At 36.1% G+C, this 14854-nt stretch overlaps 1 protein-coding gene across 1 annotated transcript in view; it reads left to right on the top strand.

Moving 5' to 3' along the window:
* Uev1A (Ubiquitin-conjugating enzyme variant 1A) overlaps positions 1–14854 on the top strand; it is a 78338-nt gene that overhangs the window by 36879 nt on the left and 26605 nt on the right. The window contains exon 3 of the mRNA XM_090407896.1: positions 3207–3332. Within this exon, the coding sequence (XP_090264022.1) occupies positions 3207–3332 (126 nt within the window). The remainder of the gene's footprint in view (positions 1–3206; positions 3333–14854) is intronic.

The following is a 14854-nucleotide window of genomic DNA, read 5'->3' as shown; positions in this document are numbered from 1 at the left end:
ACTACCTCTTAATCTTCCTATGTTCACCATGGAGTTCCGATTTTTCTATCCTTGCAAACAGTCTCACCATATACCTCCATTGTTGAATCAGTGTTTTTTCAGAGTGTTTTTTCAGAGTCTGCTGCTGATACTTCAAGGTGTGTTAAGCCTTAACACACACACTAACACTTCAAGGTTTGGTTCTTGTATTCAAGATTTTTCATTTTTTTTCTTCAATGATATTTGTATAGTTTTTGTCTACAGTTCTAAAAGCTACTTTACCTGAATAAAGAACAGGTGTTAGTTAAGGAGTACATCTCTTAAGCACAATGGGTGGAATTCCATGAGGACCTTTGTGGTATGCAAGTTATTCGCGCCTCTTCTGATATCTTCTGGCAGAAGGTTACAGGAGGCATGAGATGCAATATTCTAGGCAGAGAATTAGGTAATTTGCCATGGTTATCTATGGAGGAGTTGGAAGAGAAGAATGAAGCCCTGGCTTTTAGATGATGTTACAAGCTACCATTAGAGTGAAATAGAGGTGGCGGCAGAGATGGACAAAAGCTGTCCCTCACCAACAGCAGCTTTGGTAAGGGACAGAAGTTGTAACTGCCATTGACACAACCAGCAAGTTTTCTCCATTTATCCTTGTTGAAGTTAGACTTTGCCCTTTTGATGATGGTTTTACAAGTGTTGCAGGCAACGGCATAGGAAGCTGGTGTTTTGGATTTGGTCTGAAATCATTTGTGGTAGGGTGTTTGCTTTTCTTCGATTCCACCTGATACACTTGGAGAACCATGAATTAGATATGGGTTGGGAAATTTGAACAGTGTGAAGAATGAAAGCATCCATTCCAACATGAATTATTTCTATAAGAAGATCACAATAGATGTCTAGATCAGAAGAATGAAGGCAATAACCTGACCATAGAAAGGAGGAGTAAGTCATGTAAGTCATCCCATTTAGCATTGTTGTAATGCCACAGTACATAAGGTTGTGAATGGATGAAGGAAGGATGTCATGTTGATTTTGAAAAAATCAACATGATAGAAAAAGATATCAAAGAAAAAATAAACTTAAGTCATCCCCACATTCTGCACAGCAAATGAGTGTAATCAGGTACTCTGGCAACAAACCAAAATAGCCTATACTGTCTACGGCAGTTATTGTGAGATCTCCATGGGAATCGGCTGACTCAGCATAGGTAGTCTTGCTCAGTCAGTAACACATATATATTCTGCCTGAAGTTATAAGATTTGTAGTGTTGGGATGGGGGGGCATTATAATGATGTGTTTTAAAAGCAACAAGGAAATCATGATAACTTGATTGGCCAGAGACAAAAATTGGATGAGATTGTGATCTGAATTACCAAGAACAGCAGTCACCTGAACAGAGTACCTGAAAGGAGAACTAGTAAAGAAAAGATCCAGAGTGTTGGATGAGTGAAAAGGATTGTCAGGAATTCTGGTAGGGAGATGAATGATCTATTTGAACTTCTACTCTCTTTAGTTGCAGTTCATTAGCTATCGTCAACACCCCCCACCCCCCATTCTTTTCTCTCTGTCTTCCCTGAACACACTATGCCCTTCACATTCTTCCCCATTACTATATCATCTTCTGTTAGCCACGTCCACTAGTGCCAATAACCTTTGTCCAGAATGAATTAACCGATGCCAAAAATTCCTCCTGCTTGTTCCAAATGTTCCTGGTATTAGTGTACATGAAGTGCACTATATATAGGCTACTGCTATCCTGACATTATATACTAACTATCCCATTCTGGTTTGTTACTTGTGGTACTGACTTAGGCATATTATACACATTCTTACATTCAACTGCCCCACTGATGTCTGCATATCCACTCAACAGCTTCCTCCCCTAAAAGCTCTAGTTTTCGTGATTCTGCACATCCACTTTCACTTCATTCAACAATACTTTTTCCAGTCGCAAATACCAAATCCATTCAGATGCAAACCATCCTTCTTGTATAAGTCCTTTCACTCATCAAACTCACTCCACATTATTCCTCCTGCATAGCCTACGCATTGAGTCATTGGCTATTTTGCCAATGACTCGATGCGTAGTGATTCTGAGCTCTACTCTGTCACACTGCAGCAACAGACTCACTGTCTTAACTTTCTCACTCTTTTCTTTTGCTACTTCCAGTAATTCTTTCATGTCCTCTCTTGTGTCATACTTTTCTCCTTTCAAATCGTTCATTCCAGCCAATACGATCATCTCTTTCACCCTATCCTTTTGTGCTCTAATAGCCTCTCTAACATCGTTAATTTTCACACCAGGAAAGCACAATTTTGTCAATCTCTTATTGATTACACCTTTTATGATTGAATCACTGTACAAGACTTGCTCCTTAATTTTAATTTTTCTCTCTCTCTTGGTCAAGCCTTTCTTGTTATCAGCTTGCCATATGTTTCTGCATTTGCTCCAGCTCCTGCTTTGCCATGTGCATCACTCTGCATAACCAAGCTAGCTCCCTCATTACAGCCAGCTCTTCATTCTTTTCATCAGTCATACTATTCTTTTGTTCAAGTTCCCAACTACCTTTGGGAAATAAAAGACATTAGGGATTTCATTTATTTATTTATTATTACTGCTATTTTTTTTGGGAATTGTTCTCATTTAAATAGCCAGCTTCTGTTAATTATTGTGCAATATAAGTTATTAATTAATTATTGTTTATTTATCCATATATTTTATGGATGAATAAAGTATTCATCCATAAAATAACTGAAATTCAAATACATATGGATGGGATTGAGGTTTTCTATTTTGCCTCATGAATTTGATTTTGGATTAGTAAGAGGCAGCTAAGGTCTTGAGCCATGTTTGTGTATATTCTCAAGCCAGCTTATGTGTTTGCAGGAGAAATTTTTTATGCAGTTTTATAGAGATTTAAAAAAAAAAACATTTTAATGTGTATAAAATAATTCGGCCTTCCATGAAAAATTCCTTGTATTTGTAAAAGGATTCAAATTCAAGTTTTTTTTTTTAGCTAGGTTTGTTGAGCTAGAAAATGCTGTTCTGAAAATGTCTATCTTAGTTTAAAAATAAAAGGTAATGTAGGCTTTTTGTCATTTGGTTTCTAGCTAGACACAGGCTAGATAAATTTTGAATATAAATTTTTGATGTTTGTGTTATATTTCATTTTAAAAGCATTTTTTTAATTTTTTTTATTGAGTTTTCACATTGAAAGTTTGTTTTACAGACACCATATGAAAATAGGATTTACAGTTTAAAAGTTGAATGTGGAGCACAGTATCCAGATGATCCACCCAATGTTAGGTTTATTTCAAAGATAAAGATAACTGGAGTAAATGAGAATTCAGGTGTGGTAAGTTTTTTCTCTCTCTTTCTTTCTTTCTCTCTCTCTCTCCCTCTTTCTCTCTCTTCCCTTCTTTCTTAATGCTTAACATAATCAGGTTATAAAGTCTGGACATTAGTTCTCCTTTACATTTTGAAGAAAGTAATTCCATTTTGTTAAGCTAGGTGCATGCACCATCATTATGAAATAATAAATCAAGACCCAGTCCACACAATGAAATCCCTTCAAGTCCAGTTTCAAAATTTGTGTGATATGCAGAATAAAAGAATCAGAGAAATTACAGGTCAGTCATGTGTGATCAGATTTGCTAAAATGAGCATCCTTTTCAATATTCATAAAGTAAGAGAATTGGAAGGAATAGCATAGAAACATTTTCTGTAGTTGAAGAATTTGAAGTATCTTATGTGAATCACGTAATTAAACAATTGTGATATATTTTGTAATGGAGAGAAGACTGACCAGTCAAGGTTTTAAGCTGGTTAGTGAAAGGAATGTGATGCTGAAGCTTGTTCTCTCTAGAATATTCATAAAAAATTTTGTCATAAGTTTTACCTACAATCTTAGGAGGAATTTAGCAGTCTATTTGTTGAATTCCTCATATGTTCTTGTTAAATGGCTCACATCAGTCAAATGTAATAGTGCAGTCTACCATGGATCAAAATGATACTTATGGATTTTTTGTACATCATGCATAATAAAAATACCCCCCCACACACACACAAAAATGCAACTTACCCTTTTTGTTTCCTATATATCGATGGTTTATCCAAACTTCATAACTGAAATTACTAACTCTAGCACGTACTGATAGGCATCGGTGTACCAAATAGTTTTACCACAGACCTCATTGCAATGAAGGTATAATTTTCTCCTCATCTCATCGTTCGTTTTCATTACATTATGACTAGCTGAAATCCTAATTCGGTGATGTTGAATGGCATACATATTATCATGATGTCATGCTAGAAAATATTTTGAAGAATCTTGTGGAAAGGCTTACACGGTCATCATAACTGTATTATTTAAGGAAATTAACAATGCATACTACATATTAATTAGAAAAAACTTAATTACTATTTCCAATATTTCAGCAAAATCAAATTACCATCTTCAGGGAATAAAAAAACAAACTAATTGATATGTTTATGCAGGCACTACATAGGGTAAGTATGATTGAAGCAGAAACAACAAAGATAAGTCTAAAGTCCTAAAATAGTGTCCCCTAGTGAGTTGGGGTGGGTGATAGGTGATTTCCAGATTTGAGGCAGCTTATACAACCATATTTATTGAGTTTAGGGTAGTTTCTTAAGGCTGAGGTGGATTCCAGGAATAGTCTTTCATATTTGAATTTGCTTCTCTCAAGTAAGGCATCCTTTTTTCATGATATCTTGTGGAATGTGTCCAAGGCATGGTTGGTAAGCCTTCAGTTGACTGTAGTGGTGGTGGCACAAGATGTTGTGTTTGGTAATTCTGATGTAAGCTGTCCTGCCTGTTTGGCCATAATTGATTAAATTAAAATTTAATTATTAAATTTATTAAATTAATATTTAATAAAATACTCTAATCCAGAGTATTTTAATAATAAAGCATTATACCTTTTCACTACTTGTATATGAGAAATATATGATATGACTTCTGCATTACTTCAACCTTGGTACCTCTTCTCATACTATGTAGGGGCCCTTTCTATAATCCATAGCATTATATATACCTGAGAGGATGTATGCTTTTTGACAATTAATGTGAAGTTATTAATCTTTATTTATATACAAGTAACCTAGTCATGAAGATACATTGTTTGCTTAACTTAAAGGATTAAAGAAGAGTATTATTTTTTGGTATCTTTAATTTAAGTTCAGAGTTTCAGAGCCATGTTGCCAAAGGGAGATATCATCAACATAGTGTAGCCATACTTGTAGATCTATGTGAAGCAAAGGTTAAGACTATTTTTAGTCTTAACTTTTTTTAAGATTATCTCCCCCCCCCCTTTCTGGTAAACTACTTCACCAGAAGGAGGAGGAAGAAATAACATGAAATTACAAATTTAAGCCATCCCCCCCCCCCCCCCAAGATATATTAGTTTGTGCCCAAAATCCATAAACAAAATGTGTCATTAAGCCCTATTGTGGATGGCATTGGCTCACCTAATATACTGGCAACACCTTCTCATACATTAAAAACTCTGGCAATTTTAAGGCCAGTATTGAAAAACTAACATAGGTCACTTTTCATGTCTCCTCTCTATTCACTAATGTTCCTCTGAAGGACAAACCTTTGACTTTATCCAGTCACAATATCCTCCCATATCTCAGCCTTATGTTCACCATGCGCTCAGTCTATTTCATTTGGCAAGGAAAATAAACAGAGAGAACAGCTATGGGAGTTTCCACTTTCTTCCCCCCCCCCCCCAGTTAACCACTTCAGGGAAACCTTTGGGGGAGGGATGAAGCCTTCCTCCCGCAGGCATACAATTTGGTTATGCTTTGTTGATGTGTTTTCCATTTGGCCACGTGTCTCTGAGACTCAACATGTCCCTAGCACATCTTAATAAGAAGCATCCCAGGATCCAATTCACCTTGGAAAAAGGGAAAAATAAAATAAGTCTCTCCTTCCCTTGGAGTGCTTAAGGGTCAAAGCTGTATAACTGAGAGGAGACCTCCACATAGCCTTTAAAGGAATGCAGAGAACCGACCAGGGCTTCTGACCTAATGTCCAATCCTCACCTTCCCGTGGTGCACCCTGTTGGGTATCTACTTTGATACTGAACAAACGAAGATGGGCTGGCAATTTGGGATTTAGCCGACCAAATTGTATTCTTATTGGTTAAACCAAAATAAAAAACGATGGCACAACATGACAAAATTTCATGCCGGCTGGGGTGTTGCCCGGTTAAACAAGGCCCCCGTTGTTTTCGCCAGGGAACCAGGGTGAACAGCGAAAAGTCAGCTACTGGAACAAATCTGAAAACAAACCCCAACTCAACATCATCAGAGTTAAAGATCGGTACTATCAACGTAAGAAGCCTGAATGGCAAAGAAATGGAGCTAGCTGAAGAATTAGATAAGTACCAGATCGACATAATAGGGGTGACTGAAACAAAAAAGACCAAAACTGGTGAGATATTTCTGAGCAATAAATACAAAATGTTATATTCAGGCAATGACAATCAAGGAAAAGAAGGAGTAGCCATAGTATTCAACACAGAATACGAGGCTAATCTTCTTGAATAGCAGTCAGTCTCAAGTAGAGTAATGTTGGCAAATATGAGAATGGGGAACTGGACAATGAGACTTATTTGTGCCTATGGTCCCACAGAAGGTTCTACTAAGGTAGAAGTGGAGGAATTTTTTGATGCTTTAGAAAAAGCAACTGGCACAATGAAAACGGAAAAGTTGTCCTTGTTGGGGATCTAAATAGCAGAGTAGGAAATGATTGTGAGACATACAAAAATATTTTGGGAAAATTTGGTGAAAAGAGCAAAGCTAATAATAATGGCAAATATCTGTTGGATTTCTGCTCAGGACATGGACTGGTTATTACTAACACCATGTTTCAACATAAAAATGTGCACAAATTCACATGGAGAGAAGAGGCTAGGAATAAGAAAAGTCTCATTGACTATGTTATTGTTGATAGTGATGTTTTCTCCCTGGTGCACGACACCAGAGTTTACAGAGAATTTGAAATTGGAAGTGATCACTATTTAGTCTTGTGCAGGATAAAATTGAATTTCATATTGAAAAGAATAACATGTAAGAAAGTTTTAAAGCGAATAAAAGTTGAGCAGCTCTCAGATGTGAACTGTAGACTAAAATACAGAAAGATTATTGAAAAGAAAATGAAAGAGTTTGAGAACAGGAATCAAGCCTTGGAGATTCAGTGGCAAACTCTGAAGAAAACATTGATTGATTCTGCCAGAGAGACATGTGGTGAGGTTGTGTGCAAGGATAAAAAAATCAGAACTCCCTGGTGGACACAGGAAGTTAAAGAGGCAGTGAAGGAAAAGAAGAAGCATATCAAAAGTTCCCGGCAAATAAGTCAGCTTTTACTCTTACAGAATACAGAGACAAATGTAAGAAAGCTAAACAGTGTGTAAAACTAGCTAAACAAAAGTCATGGGAAGATTTTGGCAAGAATATAGAAAATAAATATCAAGAATGTGGCAAAATATTCTGGAGGTTGTTGAAGAAGCTTAGAAATGGAGGAAAGAGTGCTGTAAAAGGAGTTAGAGATGATAAAGGTGACATGAAAACAGGAGAAAAAGATATCCTTGAAGTATGGAGTAATTACTTTGAAAAACTGCAAAGTGAAACAAGCAGTGATGACAGCACAGTGATAAAAAACATTGACCAGGCATGCAGTCAGGAATACATATCCATACTTGAAGTAGAAAAAGCCATCAAAGGCTTGAAATGTGGAAAGGCAGCAGGAGTAGATGATATTCGACCAGAATACTGAAGTATGGTGGTATAAAAGTCTTACAGTGGCTGCACTGCATAGTTCAGAAAGCCTGGACAGAGGGACGAATTCCCGATGATTGGAGTAGAGCTCTCATAGTACCCATATATAAAAAGGGAAATAAAACTGAATGTGAGAATTACAGAGGTATTTCCCTACTGAGTGTTCCTGGCAAGATCTATGCAAGTATACTTGAGAAACGGTTGAGAAGAATTGTGGAAGAAAAGCTTGGTGAAGAACAAGCTGGATTCAGGCCAAATAGAGGCTGTCAGGATCAGATCTTCACTTTACGACAAATAGTCGAGAAAGCCTGGGAATATAACAAAGATCTGTATTTAAGTTTTGTCGATTTGTAAAAGGCATATGACAAGGTGCCAAGAGAGAAGCTATTCAATATTATATGGTGTCATTCAATATTATCTGCAGTTATATGGTGACAATGGGGCATTATATCAAGCAATACTTAGTCTTTATTTGAGTTGTAAGTCAGCAGTTAGAATTGAAGGAAGTACAGGAAGATGGTTTAATGTTAAATCTGGTGTGAGACAAGGATGTACATTATCCCCTCTGTTATTCATTATCTATATGGATCACATTATTGAAGGAAAGTGGTATTAAACCTGATATCAAAATTGGAGATGTTAATGTCAGCTCTTTGCTTTATGCGGATGATGTTATACTTCTAAATAAATCCGCTACAAGTCTGCAAGATTCTCTGACTAAATTGAATAGCTGATGTAATAGATATGGTATGAAGGTCAGCAATAAAAAGACAAAGACAATGAAAATAAGCAGAATCATTGATAATGTCAACTGTGTTGTGAATGGAGAACCTGTGGAACAAGTAAAACATATCAGCTACTTAGGCACGATTTTTACTGAAGATGGTAAATTAAATATAGAAATAGACAACAGAATCAGCAAAGCTGGTATGGTGGGAAGTCAATTGAATAAATTCATATGGAGTAAGAGAGAAATTAGTCGGAAGACTAAATTAGCTGTATACAAGACAGTGTTCAAACCAGTTTTAACTTATGGATCTGAGAACTGGGTCAGAAGTAAAACACTTGGCCAAAGATTAGAGACCGCAGATATGAGAGTCCTGAGAAAGATTCGAGGCATGAACAGATGGCATCAATGGCAATATCATATTAAAAATGAGGATATTAGGAAAGAACTTGACATTGTCAGCATCCAGGAATGCGATAGCAGAGCTAATCTCAGGTGGTATGGTCATTTAAATAGAATGGGAGAGGAAAGATTAGCAAAAAAAGTGTTCTCTGCCAGGTTGGCAGGAAAACGACCCAGAGGAAGACCAAGATATAGGTGGATTGGTACGGTACAAAGTGCCTTAGACGATAGAAATATAAGATCTGATTATGTTGGAGTCTTGACAAGTAACAGACTGATTTGGAGGAAAATTGTAGATAGGAAGTTAGTAATGATGTAATTTTTTCATGTAGTACTGTTATATCCTGTACATCCCTTGAGGGTACATGGCAAGAATTTGATGATGATGATGACGATCTCCTTCCCAGACACCTTAATTACACATCAACCTGATGGATCCTTGCCATTCTCAGTTTACAGAAAACACACACACACACACACAGGCAGATACATTCACCAGTATTCACAACCTTTCAGTACCTTGCAGGTTTATGTCAGTCAATTTACAATTGATACTCATGCACTACAGAGTTGTGCTTTGTTTGTCCTTTGTGAATATTTGCAGTTTTGTACTTTTCTGAAAATTTAAGTCTTGTTTTCACATTCAGTTATCCATCATAGTGCAAAAGAAAATGTGTAAAAGAAAAAACAGGTGATGTAAGCATGAATTCAATGAACAGCAGGAAAATGAATTCTTATTTATAGCCAATCCATCAGGAAAACCATTGTGCATTGTTTTTTCAAACACTTTCTCACATAATAAAAGGCATGATCTTAATAGATACTATAAAAAACATCAGACTGAAATAGAAGGAAAACTGAAGCTAGTGCTTGGGTCTGAGTTATGGAGAAAATATGTGATTAAGAAAAAGGAAGAAATCAGAAGAAGACGAAATATGTTTGTTAAAAGAAGTTATGAAAGTTTGTCGATGACAAAAGCATCCTACAAAATTGCTTTAGTATTGGCCAAAAAAACAGAAGTCTTTCTCTGATGGAAAAGAAATTGTTAAGCCTTGTCTCCAAATATTTGCAGGATGTCTTGGTGATAAAAATATTGAAAGTAGACAAAATTGCACCAAAGAACTCCTTGCTCATGATGTATCTGAGCAACTGAAAGAGTTGTGCTTTTTTGAAAAGACCTTGTCCATGCTTGTACTTTATTTTGTTTAGCTTTGGATGTATCTGTTGACTTGTGATGTAGTCCAGTTAAGCATTTTTATAAGAGAAATTGATAATTTTAATGTTTTTGAAGAACTAATCGTCTTGAATTGCTTCATGGAAAAACAAGAGGATCAGACATGTTTGAGAAAGTGAAATCATGCCTAGAAAATCTACATGGATTCTAGTAAACTCAAGTGTTTGTACTGATGGAGTATCCTCAATCATAGGTAAAGCTACTGGGACTACAACTTTGCTTGAAAACTTTTTCTGTCATCCTTTACTAAAACATCACTGCATTATACATGAAGAGTAACTGTGTGGGGAAAAACGTTAAATTTGCAGTATGTTATGTTACCGGTTGTGAAGTGTGTATGGTATTTGGAATATGGCAATCTTGTTCTTCATTGTGAGGTGCACTGGCTTTCTAGAGGAACAAGTTCTGAGTAGATTTTGGATACTGAAAAATATGTTTATAATTTCTAGTTGCTCATTTTCTAGAAGAGAAAAATTAGCTGCCTGAGAAAAAAGCCCTTTTATGTGATAACAATTGGCTGTTTGATTTAGCATTTTGAATTGATGTTACCAGCTTATGAAGCCATCTCAGTGGTCTAAATTTGAAACTGCAGGGCAACAACAAATTATTTCCTAGCTTAGTAAATGATATCAATGCAAATGCATTCAAGATGAAGTTAAAACTGTTTACCTCTCTAAGATGAAAAGCCAAACGGCTATTTTTTTTTTTCTGCCGAAGTTAATTAACTTAAGGGGATAAAAATCCCTTATTATTTTACAGCTAGTATGCAAAACTCCAAGATCGAAAACTACGATCTAAGGATTTTATGCCGAAGAACTATCGGCGAATCCAAGCGTAAGTGACCACCTGGTAGTACAACACCAAGGCAACTCGAAGCAAAGGTGGAGCAAGATCCCTCACTATCCTTGATATTTTCTCATAATGTAAAAACACACAGCTCCTAGGAGATGTAATACTGCTTTACATTATGAGGAGAGGTCACTACCCAGACCGGTCGCAACCTTTTTTGAGGTCTCATCAGTGAGTAGCTAGACCTGGATGATATCAAAGTTTAAGTGAAAAGAACTTGCATACTTTCACTATATGAATGCCAGAAAGGTGTGCCCATATATTATATTATAACTAAGATGAAAAGCCAAACGGCTATTTTTAATTAATTTTAATTAACTTCACCAGAAAAAAATAGCTGTTTGGCTTTTCATCTTAGTTATAATATAATATAATATATGGGCACACCTTTCTGGCATTCGTATAGTGAAGGTGTGTAAGTTCTTTTCACTTTAACTTTGATATCATCCAGGTCTAGCTACTCACTGATGAGACCTCAAAAAAGGTTGAAACCGATCTGGGTAGTGACCTCTCCTCATAATGTAAAGCAGTATTACATCTCCTAGGAGCTGTGTGTTTTTACATTATGAGAAAATATCAAGGATAGTGATGGAGCTTGCTCCACCTTTGCTCCGAGTTGCCTTGGTGTTGTACTACTAGGTGTCACTTATGCTTGGATTTGCCGATAGCTCTTCGGCATGAAACTCTTAGATCATAGTTTTCGATCTTAGAGTTTTGCATACTGGCTATAAAATAATAAAGGATTTTTATCCCCTTAATTTAAATTTGTTTACCTCTGTTGGAAAATGAGGATTTGAGCTAGTTTCTGCATTTAAAAGAACAGAGTGAATGTCTGATGATGATAATGGCAATTTTACAAGATACAGTCATCCCTCAACTTATGTCAGGATTCCATTCCATCCGGCAGGATGTAAGTCAACAGAATTATAGGAGTTAGGGACTTGAATGTAATAAGTATACTGTTATTCTAATTTTTAAATCTTATAAAACTGTACTGTGCATTACTGCCATTATAAAAGAGTAGAATAATCACCCAAATCTTCATTACCTTCCCTGAAAGACCAGGCTGCAACTCTTCTGGTGTAACCTTTGTTTTTTTTTTTGATGAAAATATTCAGTGTGCTTTGCTTATTCTTCTACTTCTTTTTCATCATAAATTTGTTTATAGCAAGCAAACACATCATCTAGTTTCCTTTCTACTAATAAGTAGCGTTCAACATGGAGTCCATGTCTTCAGCCATTTTGAGAATATTGCTAACTGCAGAGAATATTTCTGCAATACCTGTGAATTGTTTAACTACCTCTTCTTATTTCTCTTTTCTCTTTTCCTTTTCTCATTCTTCCTCTTCTGCATCATGTTCCTCTAGTTCGACCAATTCTTTGTTGGTCAACTCTTCAGTGGCACTTTCTATGAGTTGAATTATGTCATCATCATTCACTTTGAGATTCAGATTGTTTGCTTAGCCCACTATTTCTTCACTCAATTTACAAAGGTCTTCATTTTTTCAATCCAAAACTTCCAAAACAAAACCATGCACAAACCTTTTTAATGTCTTTTTCCATATGCTACTCGTACATTGAGAGGTCGCTTCATCCCAAGACACAGAAATATTTTTAATAGCATGATAAATATTGAATGCTTTCCAAATTTGTATGAGAGTATGATCATTTCCTTCAGTGACAAAAATGACATGAAAAAGTTCTCCGTAGATAATAAGCCTAACACTGCAAGAACTCCCTGATCCATCAGTTGGATCGATGAAGTAGTGTTTGGAAGGAGAAAAATGACCATCACTGATGTAAGGTATATGACCTGGAGCATTACCTAGAATTAATAAAATTTCAAATTCTACATTTTCTTTCACGCAATAGCTTTCCATTTCACTCGCATAACAGTTGATTAAGGCATCCTCGAACACTTTTTGAGTCATCCACAACTTATTGCTCCGATAATAAACTAGAAGAGTATGCTTCCTAATGTTTTTGAAGGCTCGTAGATTCTCGGTGTGCCATATCACAAATGGTTTCAGTTTATATCCAGCAACGTTACTCCCTAAGAGAATCGTAATACGGTCTTTAAGAGCTTTGAAATGCATGGATTTTAGCTTTTTGTGGATGAATGTCTGCTCGGGCATTTTTTTTCCAAAACAAGGAGGTCGCATCCATATTCAATATTTGCTGTGGCAAATAATTTTATTCAATTTCTTCACAAACTCCTTGGCAGCCTTTTCATCGGCACTTTCAGATTCACCATACATTTTCACATTATGCATTGCAAAACGCAACTTGAATCTTATGAACCAACCAGAAGAAGTGTTGAATTCATAGTCGTGATCACGCCCTGCTTTCTCCTTCAACATGTTGAAGAGACTTAGTGCCTTAGCAGTTATGGTCATAGTGCTAAGGGGTATGCACTTTTGGTTCGGGTCCTCTATCAATGATGCAAGTAGCTTTTCCACATCACCGATTAGACCTTGTCATTGCTTCATCACTATCGCCGATTTAATGGAAGCAGATCCTTTCGCAGTCACTGTAGAATGAAACCGTCTGAAGTCGTGTGATTACATTGCTGGGCTTACTAGCTTCATGTTGCTTTATAACTTGCAACTTTGTTTCAAGATCAATTGCTTGCTTGCTTTTGTGATTCTTCACTAGGTTTTTTTGATTGGGCCTGTAGGGGCCAAAATATCGTCAAATATTTAACGATAAATACACAAATTATCTATATTTCAAATACAAAATCAACAGAGGAACTGTCGAAAACACGTGCCGACTGCTGAGGGAGGTTGCTGCTGAATGCGCTTTTGCCACTGCACATAATGCATTGTTGCTAAATAGAAACCTTTTTACTTTACTCTCGCTTGTGTCTTGTTCGAAAATATAGCCGAAAATGTTATTTATTCTTTTATGGGATCACGGATGTCTCTTCAAGCGGACGTAAGTTTAGGGATGACTGTATATCAAAAAAATCAGGTTATTTCAAGAGTCAGTTGAAAGACGTTTTCGGGATTTTGCTAAAGAAGAGGACCGCATACTTGCGTTTATAAACCCACTTTCACTTAGTGAACAAAAAATTATGAAGATGCCTAGTAACATACAAATGGAACTTAGTGAATTGAAAACGAATTCATTGCTGAACATGAAATTTGAGCTTACCCCAGTCCCAAATGCTTTCGACATGATTCATTTCTGGTGATCATTACCCTGTTAGCAATTTCGAGAATTAAGAAAATTTGCCCAGAATTATATCTGTCATTTCAGAACGACATACAGATGTGAACAAGCATTTTCAGCCATGAAATTGATTAAAAACAAAATGAGGTTGCAATTGACTTGATTCAAATTTGAAGAATTCTCTGCTGCTCTCAGTTACTAATTTTGCTCCAAGCATTTAAAGCTTGGTGAAATCAAAACAGACTCAAAAATCTCATTAAGGTAAGTAATGTTTATCTTGTGTTTATATTAAATCAATATATCATGTCTATATTAACATTTTTACAGGGAGTTTTAAGGGTACAAGAGTTGTATGGCACATCTGAACTCGTACTTGAAAAAATTAGCACATGGAATGTAAAAGGTTTCCTCCCCTGGTTTAGAGTCTATTGTCTGGCCAGTACTGTCACTTAAACTATTGCGAACGGTGATGAATTTTTGTAGCTACGTGGATTTGAGCAAATTAATTAATGCTTGCAGTTTTACTGGTTATAACTAAAAAAAAAAAAAAAAAAAGCAATATCATCTTCAAATTCCTGACATGTACCCTCAAGGAATGTGTAGGATATGATAGTACTACATGAAAAATTTATATCATTACTAACTTCCTATCTACAATTTTTTTCCAAATCAGTCTGTTACTTGT

The sequence above is a fragment of the Typopeltis vanoorti genome, chromosome 18, assembly GCF_054136105.1.
Source record: "Typopeltis vanoorti isolate ZY-2024b chromosome 18, IOZ_Tvanoo_1.0, whole genome shotgun sequence".
Taxonomy (NCBI): domain Eukaryota; kingdom Metazoa; phylum Arthropoda; class Arachnida; order Uropygi; family Thelyphonidae; genus Typopeltis; species Typopeltis vanoorti.
The sequence above is the reverse complement of the archived record's forward strand: the minus strand, read 5'-3'. Positions and strand labels throughout refer to the sequence as shown.